An 18,141-nucleotide genomic window follows, 5' to 3' on the forward strand; every position below is an offset into this window, starting at 1 on the left:
AACATTAATGTTTTAAGAATCTCAATCATGACTAGTCCGGTACTGAATACTATAGAGCACACTACATAATCTAATAAAAACTTACAGTATGAAGCTATTGAGTAAGCTGGGGGCCAAAAATAAAAACCAAACATCACATTATGAAAACCCTCTTTAATACAGAATATTGCATACCTTTGCCAATGCTGCACTATCCTGAACAAGTCATCCTCCAGCTAAATAATGTACTGCTGGGTAAGGTTTAATTCCTTTGTGTTAAGCTAAAACTGAATTTAATACACTTACCCTTTACTGGTATGCATGTATTGTGCTAGCTAAGCTACCTCTCCAACTCGGCCATCCTTAAGCACAAGCCCAGGGTGCCATATACTAAGGCAGGTTCTTACATGTTTTACTGAAGAAAAACCAGTACAGGTTGAGTATCCCATATCCAAATATTCCGAAATACGGAATATTCCGAAATACAGACTTTTTTGCGTGAGAGTGAGATTGTGAAACCTTTGTTTTTTGATGGCTCAATGTACACAAACTTTGATTAATACACACAGTTATTAAAAATATTGTATTAAATGATCTTCAGGCTGTGTGTATAAGGAGTATATGAAACATAAATGAATTGTGTGACTATAGATACACTTTGTTCAATGCACAAAGTTACAAAAATTATTGGCTAAAATTACCTTCCAACTGTGTGTATAAGGTGTATATGTAACATAAATGCATTCTGTGCTTGGACTTAGGTCCCATCACCATGATATCTCATTATGGTATGCAATTATTCCAAAATACGGAAAAATCCGATATCCAAAATACCTCTGGTCCCAAGCATTTTGGATAAGGGATACTCAACCTGTATCAGCAAATGAACATATCAAAATGATTTGGTTTTAATTTGGTATAATACTGATCCCCTATGGACCTGTGACATCACATGCACAGTTTTCATACTGTGTAGGAAAAGTGTGCTCCTTACCACCCCTTACTGCACAAACCTCTGCTGTATCTCTCAATGGAAGAGCATACAACGTCTTCCAAGGAAAAAAGTAAAAGAATACTGACGGCATAAGAATGTCATCAGTATATGTCTAACAGACTAGTTGGCATCTAACAACCGTTACCCCAATTACCCTGAGCATAATAGTAGCGGAGACAGGTTCGCTGGTGCAGAAACTCGTTAAATGCAGACGCCTATAGTTGTGAAAAGAAAAACGTTGACGTTTGAAAGAAAATGACAGCAAGCTTTAAATAAAAAAAAATAAGATTTTACTTACCGATAAATCTATTTCTCATAGTCCGTAGTGGATGCTGGGGACTCCGTCAGGACCATGGGGAATAGCGGCTCCGCAGGAGACAGGGCACAAAAGCAAGCTTTTAGGATCACATGGTGTGTACTGGCTCCTCCCCCTATGACCCTCCTCCAAGCCTCAGTTAGGTACTGTGCCCGGACGAGCGTACACAATAAGGAAGGATCTTGAATCCCGGGTAAGACTCATACCAGCCACACCAATCACACCGTACAACTTGTGATTTGAACCCAGTTAACAGTATGATAACAATGAAGTAGCCTCTAAAAAAGATGGCTCACAACAATAATAACCCGATTTTTTGTAACAATAACTATGTACAAGTAATGCAGACAATCCGCACTTGGGATGGGCGCCCAGCATCCACTACGGACTATGAGAAATAGATTTATCGGTAAGTAAAATCTTATTTTCTCTAACGTCCTAGTGGATGCTGGGGACTCCGTCAGGACCATGGGGATTATACCAAAGCTCCCAAACGGGCGGGAGAGTGCGGATGACTCTGCAGCACCGAATGAGAGAACTCCAGGTCCTCCTCAGCCATGGTATCAAATTTGTAGAATTTTGCAAACGTGTTTGCCCCTGACCAAGTAGCTGCTCGGCAAAGTTGTAAAGCCGAGACCCCTCGGGCAGCCGCCCAAGATGAGCCCACCTTCCTTGTGGAATGGGCATTTACAGATTTTGGCTGTGGCAGGCCTGCCACAGAATGTGCAAGCTGAATTGTACTACAAATCCAACGAGCAATAGTCTGCTTAGAAGCAGGAGCACCCAGCTTTTTGGGTGCCTACAATATAAACAGCAAGTCAGACTTTCTGACTCCAGCCGTCCTGGAATTATATATATATATATATATATATATATTTTCAGGGCCCTGACAACGTCTAGCAACTTGGAGTCCTCCAAGTCCCTAGTAGCCGCAGGCACCACAATAGGTTGTTTCAGGTGAAACGCTGACACCACCCTAGGAAGAAACTGGGGACGAGTCCGCAGTTCTGCCCTGTCCGAATGGAAAATCAAATATGGGCTTTTGTAAGACAAAGCCGCCAATTTTGACAATCGCCTGGCCGAGGCCAGGGCCAACAGCATGGTCACTTTCCATGTGAGATATTTCAAATCCACAGATTTGAGTGGTTCAAACCAATATGATTTGAGGAATCCCAACACTACGTTGAGATCCCACGGTGCCACTGGAGGCACACAAGGGCTGTATATGCAATACTCCCTTGACAAACGTCTGGACTTCAGGAACTGAAGCCAATTCTTTCTGGAAGAAAATCTATAGGGCCGAAACTTGAACCTTAATGGACCCCCATTTGAGGCTCATAGACACTCCTGTTTGCAGGAAGTGCAGAAATCGACCTAGTTGAAATTTTTTCGTGGGGCCTTCCTGGCCTCACCCACGCAACATATTTTTACCACATGTGGTGATAACGTTGTGCGGTCACCTCCTTCCTGGCTTTGACCAGGGTAGGTATGACCTCTTCCGGAATGCCTTTTCCCTTAGGATCCGGCGTTCAAACCGCCATGCCGTCAAACGCAGTCGCGGTAAGTCTTGGAACAGACAAGGTCCCTGCTGGAGCAGATCCTTTCTTAAAGGCCGATGCCACGGTTCCTCTTGGAACAGACATGGTACTTGCTGAAAGCAAATCCCTTCTTAGCTCCCGAGGCCATTAGTCCTCTGTGAGCATCTCTTGAAGTTCCGGTTACCAAGTCCCTCTTGGCCAATCCGGAGCCACGAGTATAGTTCTTACTCCTCTATGTCTTATAATTCTCAATACCTTGGTTATGAGAAGCAGAAGAGGGAACACATACACCGACTGTTACACCCACGGTGTTACCAGGACGTCCACAGCTATCGCCTGAAGGTCTCGTGACCTGGCGCAATACCTGTCCCATTTTTTGTTCAGGCGGGACGCCATCATGTCCACCTTTGGTCTTTCCCAACGGTTCACAATCATGCGGAAAACTTCCCGATGAAGTTCCCACTCTCCCGGGTGGAGGTCGTGCCTGCTGAGGAAGTCTGCTTCCCAGTCGTCCACTCCCGGAATGAACACTGCTGACAGTGCTATCACATGATTTTCCGCCTAGCGAAAAATCCTTGCAGTTTTGCCACTGCCCTCCTGCTTCTTGTGCCGCCCTTTCTGTTTACGTGGGCGACTGCCGTGATGTTATCCCACTGGATCAATACCGGCTGACCTTGAAGCAGAGGTCTTGCTAAGCTTAGAGCATTATAAATTTGCTCTTAGCTCCAGTATATTTATGTGGAGAGAATTCTCCAGACTTGATCACACTCCTTGTGTGACTGCTCCCCAGCCTCTCAGGCTGGCCTCCGTGGTCACCAGCATCCAATCCTGAATGCCGAATCTGCGGCCCTCTAGAAGATGAGCACTCTGTAATCACCACAGGAGAGACACCCTTGTCCTTGGATATAGGGTTATCCGCTGATGCATCTGAAGATGCGATCCGGACCATTTGTCCAGCAGATCCCACTGAAGAGTTCTTGCGTGAAATCTGCCGAATGGAAGCGCTTCGTAATAAGCCACCATTTTTACCAGGACTCTTGTGCAATGATGCACTGACACTTTTCCTGGTTTTAGGAGGATCCCGATTAGCTCGGATAACTCCCTGGCTTTCTCCTCTGGGAGAAACACCTTTTCCTGGACTGTGTCCAGAATCATCCCTAGGACCAGCAGACGTGTCGTCGGAACAACTGCGGTTTTGGAATATTTAGAATCCACCCGTGCTGTCGTAGAACTACTTGAGATAGTGCTACTCCGACCTCCAACCTGTTCTCTGGACCTTGTTCTTATCAGGAGGTCGTCCATTTTCTTTGAAGACGAATCCTCCTTTCGGTCATTACCTTGGTAAGGACCCGGGGTGCCTTGGACAATCCAACGGCATCGTCTTGAAACTGATAGTGACAGTTCTGTACCACGAACCTGAGGTACCCTTGGTGAGAAAAGGCAAATTTTGGGACATGGAGGTAAGCATCCCTGATGTCCCGGGACACCATATAGTCCCCTTGTTCTTTGCTATCACTGCTCTGAGTGACTCCATCTGGATTTGAACCCTTGCAAGTGTTCAAATTTTTCAGATTTAGAATAGGTCTCACCTAGCCTTCAGTACCACCATATAGTGTGGAGTAATACCCCTTTCCTTGTTGTCGGAGGGGTAATTTTATTATCACCTGCTGGGAATACAGCTTGTGAATTGTTTTCAATACTGCCTCCCTGTCGGAGGGAGACATTGGTACAGCAGACTACAGGAACCTGCGAGGGGGGAACCTCTCGACATTCCAATCTGTACCCCTTGGATACTACTTGTAGGATCCAGGGGTCCTGTACGGTCCCAGCGTCATGCTGAGAACTTGGTAGAAGCGGTGGAGGGCTTCTGTTCCTGGGAATGGGCTGCCTGCTGCAGTCTTCTTCCCTTTCCTCTATCCCTGGGCAGATATGACTCTTATAGGGACGAAAGGACTGAGGCTGAAAAGACGGTGTCTTTTTCTGCAGAGATGTGACTTAGGGTAAAAAACGGTGGATTTTCCAGCAGTTGCCCTGGCCACCAGGTCCCATGGACCGACCCCAAATAACTCCTCCCCTTTATACGGCAATACATCTTTGTGCCGTTTGGAATCTGCATCACCTGACCACTGTCGTGTCCATAAACATCTTCTTGCAGATATGGACATCTCATTTACTCTTGATGCCAGAGTGCAAATATCCCTCTGCGCATCTCGCATATATAGAAATGCATCCTTTAAATGCTCTATAGTCAATAAAATACTGTCCCTGTCAAAGGTATCAATATTTTTAGTCAGGGAATCCGACCAAGCCACCTCAGCTCTGCACATCCAGGCTGAGGCGATAGCTGGTCGCAGTATAACACCAGCATGTGTGTGTATACTTTTTAGGATATTTTTCAGCCTCCTATCAGCTGGCTCCTTAAGTACGGCCCTATCCGTAGATGGTCCCGCCACTTGTTCTGATAAGCGTGTGAGCGCCTTATCCACCCTGAGGGGTGTTTCCCACCGCGCCTTAACTTCTGGCGGGAAAGGGTATACCGCCAATAATTTTCTATCGGGGGAAACCCACGCATCATCACACACTTCATTTAATTTGTCTGATTCAGGAAAAACTACAGGTAGTTTTTTCACCTCACACATAATACCCTTTTTTGTGGTACTTGGAGTATCAGAAATATGTAACACCTCCTTCATTGCCCTTAACGTGTGGCCCTAAAAGAAAATACGTTTGTTTCTTCACCGTCGACACTGAAATCAGTGTCCGTGTCTGGGTCTGTGTCGACCGACTGAGGTAAATGGGCATTTTACAGCCCCTGACGGTGTTTGAGACGCCTGGACAGATACTAATTTGTTCGCCGGCCCTCTCATGTCGTCAACCGGCTTGCAGCGTGTTGACATTGTCACGTAATTTCCATAAATAAGCCATCCATTCCGGTGTCGACTCCCTAGAGAGTGACATCACCATTACAGGCAATTTGCTCCGCCTCCTCACCAATATTTTCCTCATACATGTCGACACACACGTACCGACATACAGCACACACATAGGGAATGCTCTGATAGAGGACAGGACCCACTAGCCCTTTGGGGAGACAGAGGGAGAGTTTGCCAGCACACACCAAAACGCTATAATTATCCAGGGACAACCTTTATATAAGTGTTCCTTTTATAGCATTTTAATATATATACATATCGCCAAATCAGTGCCCCCCCTCTCTGTTTTAACCCTGTTTCTGTAGTGCAGTGCAGGGGAGAGCATGGGAGCCTTCCCACCAGCCTTTCTGTGAGGGAAAATGGCGCTGTGTGCTGAGGAGAATAGGCCCCGCCCCCTTTTCGGCGGGCTTCTTCTCCGGAGTTTTAGAAATCTGGCAGGAGTTAAATACATCCATATAGCCTCAAGGGCTATATGTGATGTATTTTTCGCCATACAGGTATTATACATTGCTGCCCAGGGCGCCCCCCCCCAGCGCCCTGCACCCTCCGTGACCGCTGTGTGAAGTGTGCTGACAACAATGGCGCACAGCTGCAGTGCTGTGCGCTACCTGATGAAGACTGAGAGTCTTCTGCCGCCTGGTTCCGGACCTCTTCATCTTCAGCGTCTGCAAGGGGGGTCGGCGGCGCGGCTCCGGGACGAACCTCAGGGCGAGCCCTGTGTTCCGACTCCCTCTGGAGCTATGTCCAGTAGCCTAAGAATCCAATCCATCCTGCACGCAGGTGAGTTGAAAATCTCTCCCCTAAGTCCCTCGATGCAGTGAGCCTGTTGCCAGCAGGACTCACTGAAAATAAAGAACCTAAAAACTTTTTCTAAGTAACTCTTTAAGAGAGCCACCTAGATTGCACCCTTCTCGGCCGGGCACAAAAACCTAACTGAGGCTTGGAGGAGGGTCATAGGGGGAGGAGCCAGTACACACCATGTGATCCTAAAAGCTTGCTTTTGTGCCCTGTCTCCTGCGGAGCCGCTATTCCCCATGGTCCTGACGGAGTCCCCAGCATCCACTAGGACGTTAGAGAAAATAGGGTTGGGTGGGGGAGGGGGTTAGTTCTTTTGATATTAGAACCAAATACAGTAAATTTATATAATATGTTACAGTTTATTTTTAAATTCAAATATGGTACAGATGCATGGAGGGTATAAATACTGGCTCCTGCACAAAAAGCTGTGGTACAAAGTGCCTGATTCAGAGGTGGATGAGATTATGGTCAGTGATGCGGTGGATCTGAGAAGGTATACAAATGCTGAAGTAGCAGTCTTCTGTAATAAGATGCCCAAGGCCTGTGCATTGGCCAAACATTTGTTTTACCATCGGACCTCCGAGAATCCCTATGAAATGTCCATTGCAGCTGAGACGCCGTGGCCAGAACCACTGGGTCCACAGAAGCAGTCACTGGCTGTGACACCCCCAGTGCTGATACGCCAGCATTTTATTCGCCACTCCCCATAAGAGATATGGTCATTAGGTCGACCACTATTGGTCGACATGCATTAGGTTGATATGTACTAGATCGATATGGAAAAAGGTCGACATGCATTTTCACTAATATTTTTTCATTTTTTGAACTTTTTCATACTTTACGATCCACGTGGACTACGATTGGGAATAGGCACCTTGCCTGAAGCATGGCGAGTGAAGCGAGCCATGCGAGGGAACACGGTGCACAAAATGGGGTTCCCTGTCACTTTACGAAGAAAACGACACCCAAAAAAGTAAAAAAACTCATGTCGATCTTTTCCCACGTCAACCTAGTGACCATGTCGACCTAAGTGTGGTCGACCTAATGACCCATACCCCCCCATGACCTCCCCCAAACAGTCCCTATCTGTCAATCACCCTGCGTCTAAATCCACACCGCAACTGCCATCGCATCACATGCACAGTGCTGCTCAGACATATGCGCAGTAGACAAAACTTTGCCATTTGCGGAAAAGAAATTGCATGCACTTCTGAATCAGGACGAACGTGACAAAAGAACAGACCACCCCAATTGGTGAACTTGGGTTACTGGATTTCTTTCCTTCAACATTTTAGAGTACCAAGTCTTTATAATATACAGCAGCATGAGTAACAGAAAAATGAATCTACTTATAGATAAAAATTACCTAATGTCGCATATCTGCCCCCCGCCCCGACGGAAAAGTTTATGTTTTACTACATAAACTGAAAGGGTCTGGAATAGAAAAACAAAAGCAACCCTTTGCATCATTGCTGAGGAATAGAGAGTCTAGGAGACTAGATTGCTCATGCATAGTTTAAACAGAAATGAGCCTTGAGCTCATACCTGGTCACAGTACTAGTCGAAGTCCCTAGATTAGCTTGTCATGGTCTCCCACAGTTTTGTTTGTTTTTACGATCAAGGTGAAGGTGTCACAGTCCATCTCCTCCTTGCTGTCTCTTTAAAGTATGAAACCTGTACCCTTCCCTAACTCTCCTCCTCCAGAACCACACCTGTGTGTAAAGACCGGTTGGGCAGGTCTGCCTGTGCAGCCAGGACATGCAGGATCTGCCCTGACTTCTCTTCCTGTTACACAGACCAGCTGATTGTAAGGACTTTAAACCTTTTAATCATATAATCTTTAGTAGAGGAGTTTATGACTTGCATTGTGCACAAGCAATATCTCATGTTATGTGATCAACATGAAGCTACATTACCAGTAAGGGATCTAGATATTGCATTTAGGATAGATCTACACCACCAATAATGACACATTCACCTTAATGCTAACATAAATGTTGTAATATTGTAGCCCAATACTGCGGTGCTTCTAGATCTTAATCCTTCAATAATTCTATTGAAAACGATTAGGATCGTTATCCAGCCATTTGGAATTTATACATGACCAAACTGGGCGGCAGTATCGACTTGGATAACTGTAATGGACCTCTTGTCTTTGATGGAACCAATTATTTCTGGCCAATACACATTGCGGAACCAGCACAACTGTACAATATCACGACATGCATGTGCTTATCCTTTGTCTTACTTTAATAATCTTCAACTGTACCACATCCAGCAGTCTTCTGCCACCTGATACTTATTCCAGTGTTATCTGCTGATGTAACCATGTTTATTTACCCTGTACTTGTCCTATACTGTCATCAACTGTAAGTTGCTGTTTTCCGGTTTGATTATTTATGTACTCTGTAATTGGGCGCTGCGGAACCCTTGTGGCGCCATACAAATAAAGGATAATAATAATAATAATAATAATAATAAATGTATGGGCACTTTGGCGTAACTCCTAAGAAGCGAACAAATACCGGTGCAGTGACTCTACTCTGGTTGTGTAAGCCATGTATATCAGGGGTTCTCCGTGCATTTCCTCAAGTACCACCAACAGGTCACGTTTTGTGGATTTCTTTAATCACGCTTGTTACACACTATACGATATATTGGACGATGTTGCGATCCGCAAAGTTTACACTCATATCCGCACAGGTTGCGTCATTCTCCTGGATGTTATGCACATCAAATAGGACTATTCCACAGATGACGTGGTATTGTAATATGAAGCATGTAAAGATAAACTGCGTTGTGGTATGGCGGAACGCAGAGTGATGCACAGCGTCGCAGGTGTGTAACCATCTTTAATCTAATTTGCTAGGTCAGTCATTATCAAAACTGCTTCCACAGAAAGAAACCCTCAAAACATGAGTGGCTGGGAAAACCTGAGGGTTGAGAACACCTGGTGTACATGGTACTTTGCTCCAAATGGTTCATGCACACACATTTTCTCAAAACTCTCTTTAGAAGAGAAAAAAAAAGTTTTTCAAAAATAGACAAGTGATTTATCTTCAGCTATAATATACAGTTCCAATCTGCTGACTGCATCCAATAATAGACTGCTCAAAAAAATAGAGGGAACACTAAAATAATACATCCTAGATCTGAATGAATGAAATATTCTTATTAAATACTTTGTTCTTTACATAGTTGAATGTGCTGACAACAAAATCACACAAAAATTATCCATGGAAATCAAATTTATTAACCCATGGAGGTCTGGATTTGGAGTCGCACTCAAAATTAAAGTGGAAAAACACACTACAGGCTGATCCAACTTTGATGTAAATGTCCTGAGGCTCAGTAGTGTGTGTAGCCTCCACGTGCCTGTATGACCTCCCTACAACGCCTGGGCATGCTCCTCATGAGGTGGCGGATGGTCTCCTGAGGGATCTCCTCCCAGACCTGGACTAAAGCATCCGCCAACTCCTGGACAGTCTGTGGTGCAACGTGGCGTTGGTGGATGGAGCGAGATATGATGTCCCAGATGTGCTCAATTGGATTCCGGTCTGGGGAACGAGCGGGCCAGTCCATAGCATCAATGCCTTCGTCTTGCAGGAACTGCTGACACACTCCAACCACATGAGGTCTAGCATTGTCTTGCATTAGGAGGAACCCAGGGCCAACCGCACCAGCATATGGTCTCACAAGGGGTCTGAGGATCTCATCTCGGTACCTAATGGCAGTCAGGCTACCTCTGGCGAGCACATGGAGGGCTGTGCGGTCCCCCAAAGAAATGCCACCCCACACCATTACTCACCCACGGCCAAACCGGTCATGCTGGAGGATGTTGCAGGCAGTAGAGTGTTCTCCTTGGCGTCTCCAGACTCTGTCACGTCTGTCACATGTGCTCAGTGAGAACCTGCTTTCATCTGTGAAGATCACATGGCGCCAGTGGCGAATTTGCCAATCTTGGTGTTCTCTGGCAAATGCCAAACGTCCTGCACGGTGTTGGCCTGTGTACGTTGGGCCCCCATACCACCCTCATGGAGTCTGTTTCTGATCGTTTGAGTAGACACATGCACATTTGTGGCTTGCTGGAGGTCATTTTGTAGGGCTCTGGCAGTGCTCCTCCTGTTCCTCCTTGCACAAAGGCGGAGGTAGCGGTCCTGCTGCTGGGTTGTTGCCCTCCTACGGCCTCCTCCACGTCTCCTGATGTACTGGCCTGTCTCCTGGTAGCGCCTCCATGCTCTGGACACTACGCTGACAGACACAGCAAACCTTCTTGCCACAGCTCGCATTGATGTGCCATCCTGGATGAGCTGCATTACCTGAGCCACTTGTGTGGGTTGTAGGGAGGTCATACAGGCACATGGAGGCCACACACACTACTGAGCCTCATTTTGACTTGTTTTAAGGACATTACATCAAAGTTGGATCAGCCTGTAGTGTGTTTTTCCACTTTACTTTTGAGTGTGACTCCAAATCCAGACCTCCATGGGTTAATAAATTTGATTTCCATTGATAATTTTTGTGTGATTTTGTTGTCAGTACATTCAACTATGTAAAGAACAAAGTATTTAATATGAATATTTCATTCATTCAGATCTAGGATGTGTTATTTTAGTGTTCCCTTTATTTTTTTGAGCAGTGTATATAGTTTATGCTGCCAAAGTTTAGTTACCCTAGCTAATATTTGCTGCAGTGAGTACTACGCAAACTTTCAGCGTACCTTGCGAGATTCCACACTGTACGTGCTCAGAAAGTGGGCGCATGTATATGCGGGAGTGCACACCTGACACATTCATGACTCCTTGCAAATGGATAAGTACAGCACCTCTTGCATATACCATGCAAACGCGGCTCATGCATGCCAGCAGCTGTGTGCGCACATGCCGGTTATCTTGTACGCCTGCACCAGGACAACTTGATGAGGACCTGTGGTAAACTAAACGTACATAGTGTAGATGCATAGGTGCATGTGGCTCTGTATATGTGCAATATATGTGCGTACACTTTTTTCTTTTTTGGAGTAGTTTTCCACCCGCTTACGACCATCTTTCCTCAGTCAAGATGCCATCATAGTTTGCTAAATTAAAACCTCATTAGTCACGTTCTTGCTTTATGCAGAAATATGAAGATTCTGTTTGGGGAATATAATACAATTCTGAACTTACAGCAGCGATGAAGAAAAGGGTAGGCTGCAAAACGCCTGTTGGGTACAGTAATGTAAAGGTTCTATTGAGGAATTTGCTCTTTTACAATAAAGTGTGTGTGTGTGTGTGTGTGTGTGTGTGTGTGTGTGTGTGTGTGTGTGTGTGTGTGTGTGTGAAGATGATTTAAAGTTTTAATAATAAGCACTTTAGCCTCAAGCACTTTATGTGCATTTCTAGGGCTCGTCCAAAACAAAGAGCACCTGTCACAAGAAAAACTCGGCTGCAACAGGAGGTCTGCAGCATTTTCTCCTGCATTCCCGTCTGTGTAGTGGAATATACTATTGCCTATGTGGACAGCAAACACGGCACTGCATAGAGATCAATAACCAGATATATGTCACAAGCAATTCCATTTGGAACACTAGAGAAACAGATAGTCAGGATGAACCATTAATGTAGAAACCGTGATAATACAGCAGATCAGAAATTCAGACACAAGGGCTCATAAAGGATACCCACCACCAATACAATATGGTTGCAGCCAATTAGAGGGTGAAATCAGTATTTCTAAGAATGCAACCTATGCATACATAGGGGTTGGGTTTGGGTGACTGGCGGTTGGGAAACCGCCGGTCACCATATCGACGCTGGGAACCCGGCTGTTAGATGGCCGGCGGGGAAAGCGAGCGCAATGAAGCCTATTGCAGGCTCGGTGGCTCGCTGCGGTCGCTACAAGTTCTATTCCTGCTCTATGGGTGTCATGGAAACCCACGAGTGCCAATAGTCCCTGTTGGTAGGCATGCCAACCGACAGGCTATTCAGCATTCGGTATCCCGGCGTCAGTATTGTGACCGGCGGAACCGCATCCCATACATAGGCACTACTGACAACACTGAGGCACTACGTGATGGGAAGAGCCATTGTGCCTCCATGATGTCACTAGTTTATAGTGCATGAAAAGACTGTATTCTTATAAATTCTGGTTCCACTCTATTACCTCTGGTCGCTCCCCCTGTACAAGTTAATGTAGAAAGTAATCCCTCAATACCAGAGTTTCCCAAACTCTGCCATTACAGGCCAGATCTTAAGGATATTACTGTTTGAGCACAGATTACTTAATTAGTACCTCCATAGCCATCTGGACTATAGCATGGATATCCTTCAAGCATGGACTGTAATGGCAGAGTATGGAAACTCTGCTCTAAACAATCCCAACATTTTTTCTTTTGTATAAAATAAATATACTGTTTGTGGTAGGGAACAGATCAGGTTGGGGAAAAGAACACAGCAATGTAAACCAATAGCATATAGTCCTATACATTCACGTATGTATACTGTTCATTATTGAGCACAGTAGAAGATTACTGTACAATTTGAATTATCCTGCTTGTCCTATACAGTTTCCCATGTGTGTACACATATCTGTAGCTTAGAGGAGGTGTCGGGTGACTGGTTTTGTTGCTGTTATTAGGACTATCTGCATGGAGCTGCCGCAGACACCTCCGAGCTGCCGAGCCTCAATCACCAGCGTGACGGTTGCTATGTTTGCCCAGTGACTGTTACACGTGGGTAGCAAAGGGTGCGGGGAATGAAATTCAGGGTTAATGCAAAAGGGAAGGCCATGAAGATTAATCTGTAGCTCTGCTTCCTGTTTATTAGATCAATGCTAACATTACTATAGCTTGCTGGAGTGGTCTTGTGGCATTGCCATCCCAAGTCCAGGTTACCTAGACATGACCTCCACATTTATATAGCCAAATTCTAAGTTTTATGCAGAATATGCTGGACTATTGGCTCAATCAGCAATTAGCTGAGGCAATTTGAAACATCTCCCAATATAGACACAACTGGAACCTAAGTTTACTTCCTGTCATAGTCCGCAGCGTTCCACATGTAACCAAGGGATTTTTAAAGAGCACAAAGAATGTTCAATGCGAAACAGAGAACCTCTGTGTTATTGGGGACAGGTACACTGTAAGACTGCTGCGAGCTCCAATACACTGCATAAACACAGCGTGTGTAAACCTTCCATGGAAGCTTATAGCAGAACACTTTTTTTGATGCCAGGAATCAAAACGTTGTTATGCGGTAAATAGATTAAGCGCACAGAACAATGTCATGCAGTTTGCAGTTGTATTATGGCCTTCAAAGAGCAATAGGCGAAGAAGAGTCACAGATCAGGGCTGTCTGCCCACAGCTACGTCCTAAATATCAGCGTCTCGCTCGTCTGACCTGCACCCTTGATTATACTCCGCTATGTTGCACCACAGACTGTAAGCGAACCACAGCACTCTTTAAGCTACTATCTTTTTAGTAACCCATACAATGAATTTTTAAGGCTGCCGCAGTTTTCTTTTTCCTTAGAGCGTGAGCAGGCGGGAACTGCGTGTTCCCCTCTGGTGTGACGTGTGAGGGATGCAATGTTTGTAAACTAAAGAGTCACGTGACTTAGGGATCTGTGACTCCGCCAGAGACGGGGAAAGCAAGATCTGCCTGCCAGGAGAGGGGCGGTGTGGAGAGGTTTCCTAGAAAGAAGATGAGGCCCTGTGGTTTTGCAAACGGCAGAACAGCAGCAATTAGGTAGGCGCACAGCTATTTTTAAACTTTCTAACTCATTTTGATATAACTCCTAATACACAGCAGCTGGACGGCAGACGTAACAGATTTGACGTTGCGGGAAGGTCACAAAAGTTGAGATTAGATTGCAGGTGTCAGGAACAAATAAGCCATTTACTTATATAAATTTAAGAAGAAGAAAAAATAGTCCTGTAATTCTGTACAGAGGTCGTGGTATGGGAAGTTTTGGGCAAGTATTGCAAGTAGAACCCACCGTACATGCATCATTGCTGCCACTACACACGTGAAGTTCTTAGGACATCCCAACCCCAACTTGGGTTTGTCCACACAATTGTTTTTTGGAACTGCGCTACATATAGCACGCAACATGAGAATACCGCTGTAGAATAGCGCAGCACAAAGATCCATTGAGCTCTGTGTTTTGTTGGCTCTGCTGTTCATACAGCATTAATGTACGATGAATGAAGAGACCACGAGCAATTGTTACTATTTTGCCAGCGATTCTCCCGTGCGAACGAGTGTATACCCTTGTAAATATCATGGATAAAATGGTGTTCATGGGGGGGGGGGATTTAATCAGGGAGATGATATGCAAATTCTGCATCATTCAATAAATTCTAAGATGTCACTTGGACCACCCAGCAGAGGTCACGTCACCCTCTCCTTACCCCAACAAAATCTACCATGTGTGGGGATGTAAGACACCGAACTTCGTGCCATGCCTGAAGACACACATTCCTGTCTGCCTTGGCACACTGACTCATTATATTCATGTTTGCAGACCCTTTGAAATACTCATTGGATCATTAAAAGTAAAATATATTAAATTACTCATGATAAAGATAAAAGTAGTGTTTAGCCACCCTGGAAGCACACGAGTTAAGTTTGTTCTTTAACCAAAAAGCCATTTTATTTATTTTACATAAAATAAAATTCTTTGTATTTATTTATAATTATTATTATTTTATTACAATTGTGATTAATTCTTATGATAACTGGTAAAAATGAAAGCATTTAAAAATTGTAACACAATCATGCCGCCCTTGAAAGGGTTACTGTTTACCTACCTTCACGCTCTGCACTTTCTCATTCGGCAGAATTTGGGAGAGGTCATTTACAACCTGCAGTAAGAAAAATAATTAAAAAAATGTAAATTAAAAGAAAAAAAAAAAAAAAAAGGAAAGAAAAAAAAAATATATAAAAAGGAGAGAGAGAAAGACTCAGCGAAGGTTTCAGGGTCCAGGGCTGTAACGACAGCATGGAATCGGGTGATATGTCCTGTCCCTAAACACACGCTGCGCCTGTGAGAAGGGATTCTTGGCTAGATGCCGGCTGAAATTAATTTAAATGGCAAGAACGCCAGGTCTCTCTAACAAAAATCTCTAGGTAACCCAGACAAATGTGAAAGCAGACAGACTGAACAATAACCTTTTGTTTAAAAGGATCTGGCTTCCCAATTCAAAACACAGTTGATTACCAGCAGCCATTTTAGGTCTGCTCCTATAAAGACACTGGTGCATTGGGGTATTTTTTTTTTAAACTCCCTCCCTCTTTCTATCTCTCTCCCTTTTCTGCCAGACGCTGGGATCATTATCATAAGACAGAGTTCTTAGTACCTCTTCTACCCCCCAGCACATGATATGTGACATGTCCCCTCCCTCTCTCACTTGCAGTAGTAGGGAGACCAAGGCAAAGGGAGGGTGGGGAGGGGGTGGGGGCTGGGTGCTGTAATGCTGAATTATTATTTTTTCCAGATCTTAACAGGGAGAGCAGACCATGTGGTTTCTCTCCCGGCAACTGAAGGCTGCTGGAATCTGCGGACTGGACTACATGAACAGCGGAGCTGTCAATCAGCTTTAAGCTCTATAGATCAACTGACACTTATTTACACATTTTGAGCATATGCATTGTTGACTATATGGTGCGTCAGGCGCAGCTCTTCCTCTCTCATGTGTTCGTTATTTTGCAATTGCTAATGAGCAGGGTTATTTACCATCCCCTCTGTTCTGTAATGGCGTTGTGTGCAGACTGTGGCAGTAAACATATATAGGCTTCTCCATTATCTCCCTCATACAATGTCAGGTATTGTCATCAGCCGGTAGTATGTAGGATTTTATTAAAATAATAACGTTGCTCTTCTTTAGCATCGTAATCCAATTTTACCCGGCATACTGGCAACAAGATCATCACCTGTGACCCTACAGAAGCATACACAAGACAACTACAGCAACAATGCTTTATTAATTCTACTTTAGAACCAGAGCATTCGTAAAAGACGCAATGCGATCAAGATCATCATTCTGCACGAGGAGAACGTGTTTTTTTCACTGTGTCACTGCCAGTTGACAATTTACCGCTGAAGGGTTAAATACAGTGGGCGGAGCGGGCAAGCCTTAAACTCTCAGCCAGAGCTAGCTCTTTAAACAGAACTGCGGAAGTATTTAACCCATGGACTGCCGCCGACGGTGGCTGAGTTAAAAAAAAAAAAAACACACAGGAAACCTTTCCGTGAAGGATGTTCGGGGTGTGTTAGACAAGAAGTGCTATCACCCTTCAGGTTACTTTCCTGCAAAAACACTGTATAGGTTTGTAGCCATGTGTTCGCTGGCATGCTTACTACGTAACAAAGTAAAAGCGACCCCCAGAATGATCAATCTATTGGTTATACACACCCGAAGTCTCCGCAAGATAAACGCGACACTGAACAAGCAGCTCTGGATGACCTGAAATGAACTGACCCTAAAATGGAAATCCCCATAACGTATAGTGCGTATGAACTGTGCGCGGCTGCTTCTTAAAGTAGCAATGCGGGTCCGTAGTAAGCACACTCACTAGGCATGACAGTATCGCGCGAGTACTGCGGCTTTAAAGGTGCAGGATCGCTGGGAAATAAAAGCTTAGCGTGTACAGCTGATCTGGTCTCGAGTGCAAGAGATAAAACACCAACACTGCGTTTCTGCATAAAGTTTGACAGTCAGACCGTACAGTGTACTGTGCAATGACACTGTTCTATGACGTATGCATTCAAAACGTCTTGCCTTGTTTGACCTCTGCTTGATCGGCATTCGGTAAGAAGTTACAACAACTCAGTATTTCAGAAACCCCCTAAACGATGGGTCTCTAGATAACAAGAGTCTACGTTCACCTGATGACACTGCTAGCCCTGTCAGTAAGCCAGCTACAGGAATTCCCATATACAGAATATCCTTCACAAAATATTAAATAAGATCCATGAAATTTCCTTAACACATGAAGCGACTGAACGTGCAGCAAAACTTGAACTTCTGTAAGATTAGATTTGAGCAAAGACTCATTTAAAAAAAAAAAAAAGACAACCCATATATATTGGCCAGGTCAAACCAGATCCAACATTTGTCTACACTTTGGTGGTACAGAAGACTACTGAAACACAAGGAAGCCAAGTGGCAGATTGGAAGTCTCCGTATAAATCCCTTCTGCACCCCATATTTATGGAATATTAAGCAAAGCACATGGGTGACAGGAAACACAGCAGTTGTTTGTAAGGCGGCTTTCTCCAGACTAAAACCCTTCCTGACCAACTACTGGCTAAAACTTGGCACATGTGCGACTAAGCACTTTAAATAAAGACTTGCCACAAGTGTCTGTGTGATGCGCAGGCAAAATCTCTGAATAACCATATCTGTGGCTTATTGTCCATGAATGACTGCATGGCCAAGATTCATTCTGATTGGGCATGTCCTGTTGGGGGGTGCTGAATGAGTGACACTGCATACACCCTAGAAAGCCTCCAAGATTCTCCTAGTAGCGGCGCTGGTGCTGTATGCCCACAGAGACGCCCATCCATCTAAGACTTTTACAACTCTGTTACCAAACCCAATCA

General features: G+C 44.7%; 1 protein-coding gene across 2 annotated transcripts in view; it reads right to left on the reverse strand.

The window, feature by feature from the left end:
* Positions 1-18,141, reverse strand: part of TET3 (tet methylcytosine dioxygenase 3) — a 130,669-nt gene that overhangs the window by 84,870 nt on the left and 27,658 nt on the right. The window contains exon 3 of one of the 2 annotated variants that reach the window (XM_063932115.1): positions 15,347-15,400. The exons of the other annotated variant lie outside the window; for it this stretch is intronic. Coding sequence (XP_063788185.1) covers positions 15,347-15,400 — 54 coding nt within the window. The remainder of the gene's footprint in view (positions 1-15,346; positions 15,401-18,141) is intronic. 2 annotated transcript variants of the gene reach the window in all.

The sequence above is a fragment of the Pseudophryne corroboree genome, chromosome 6, assembly GCF_028390025.1.
Source record: "Pseudophryne corroboree isolate aPseCor3 chromosome 6, aPseCor3.hap2, whole genome shotgun sequence".
Lineage (NCBI taxonomy): Eukaryota > Metazoa > Chordata > Amphibia > Anura > Myobatrachidae > Pseudophryne > Pseudophryne corroboree.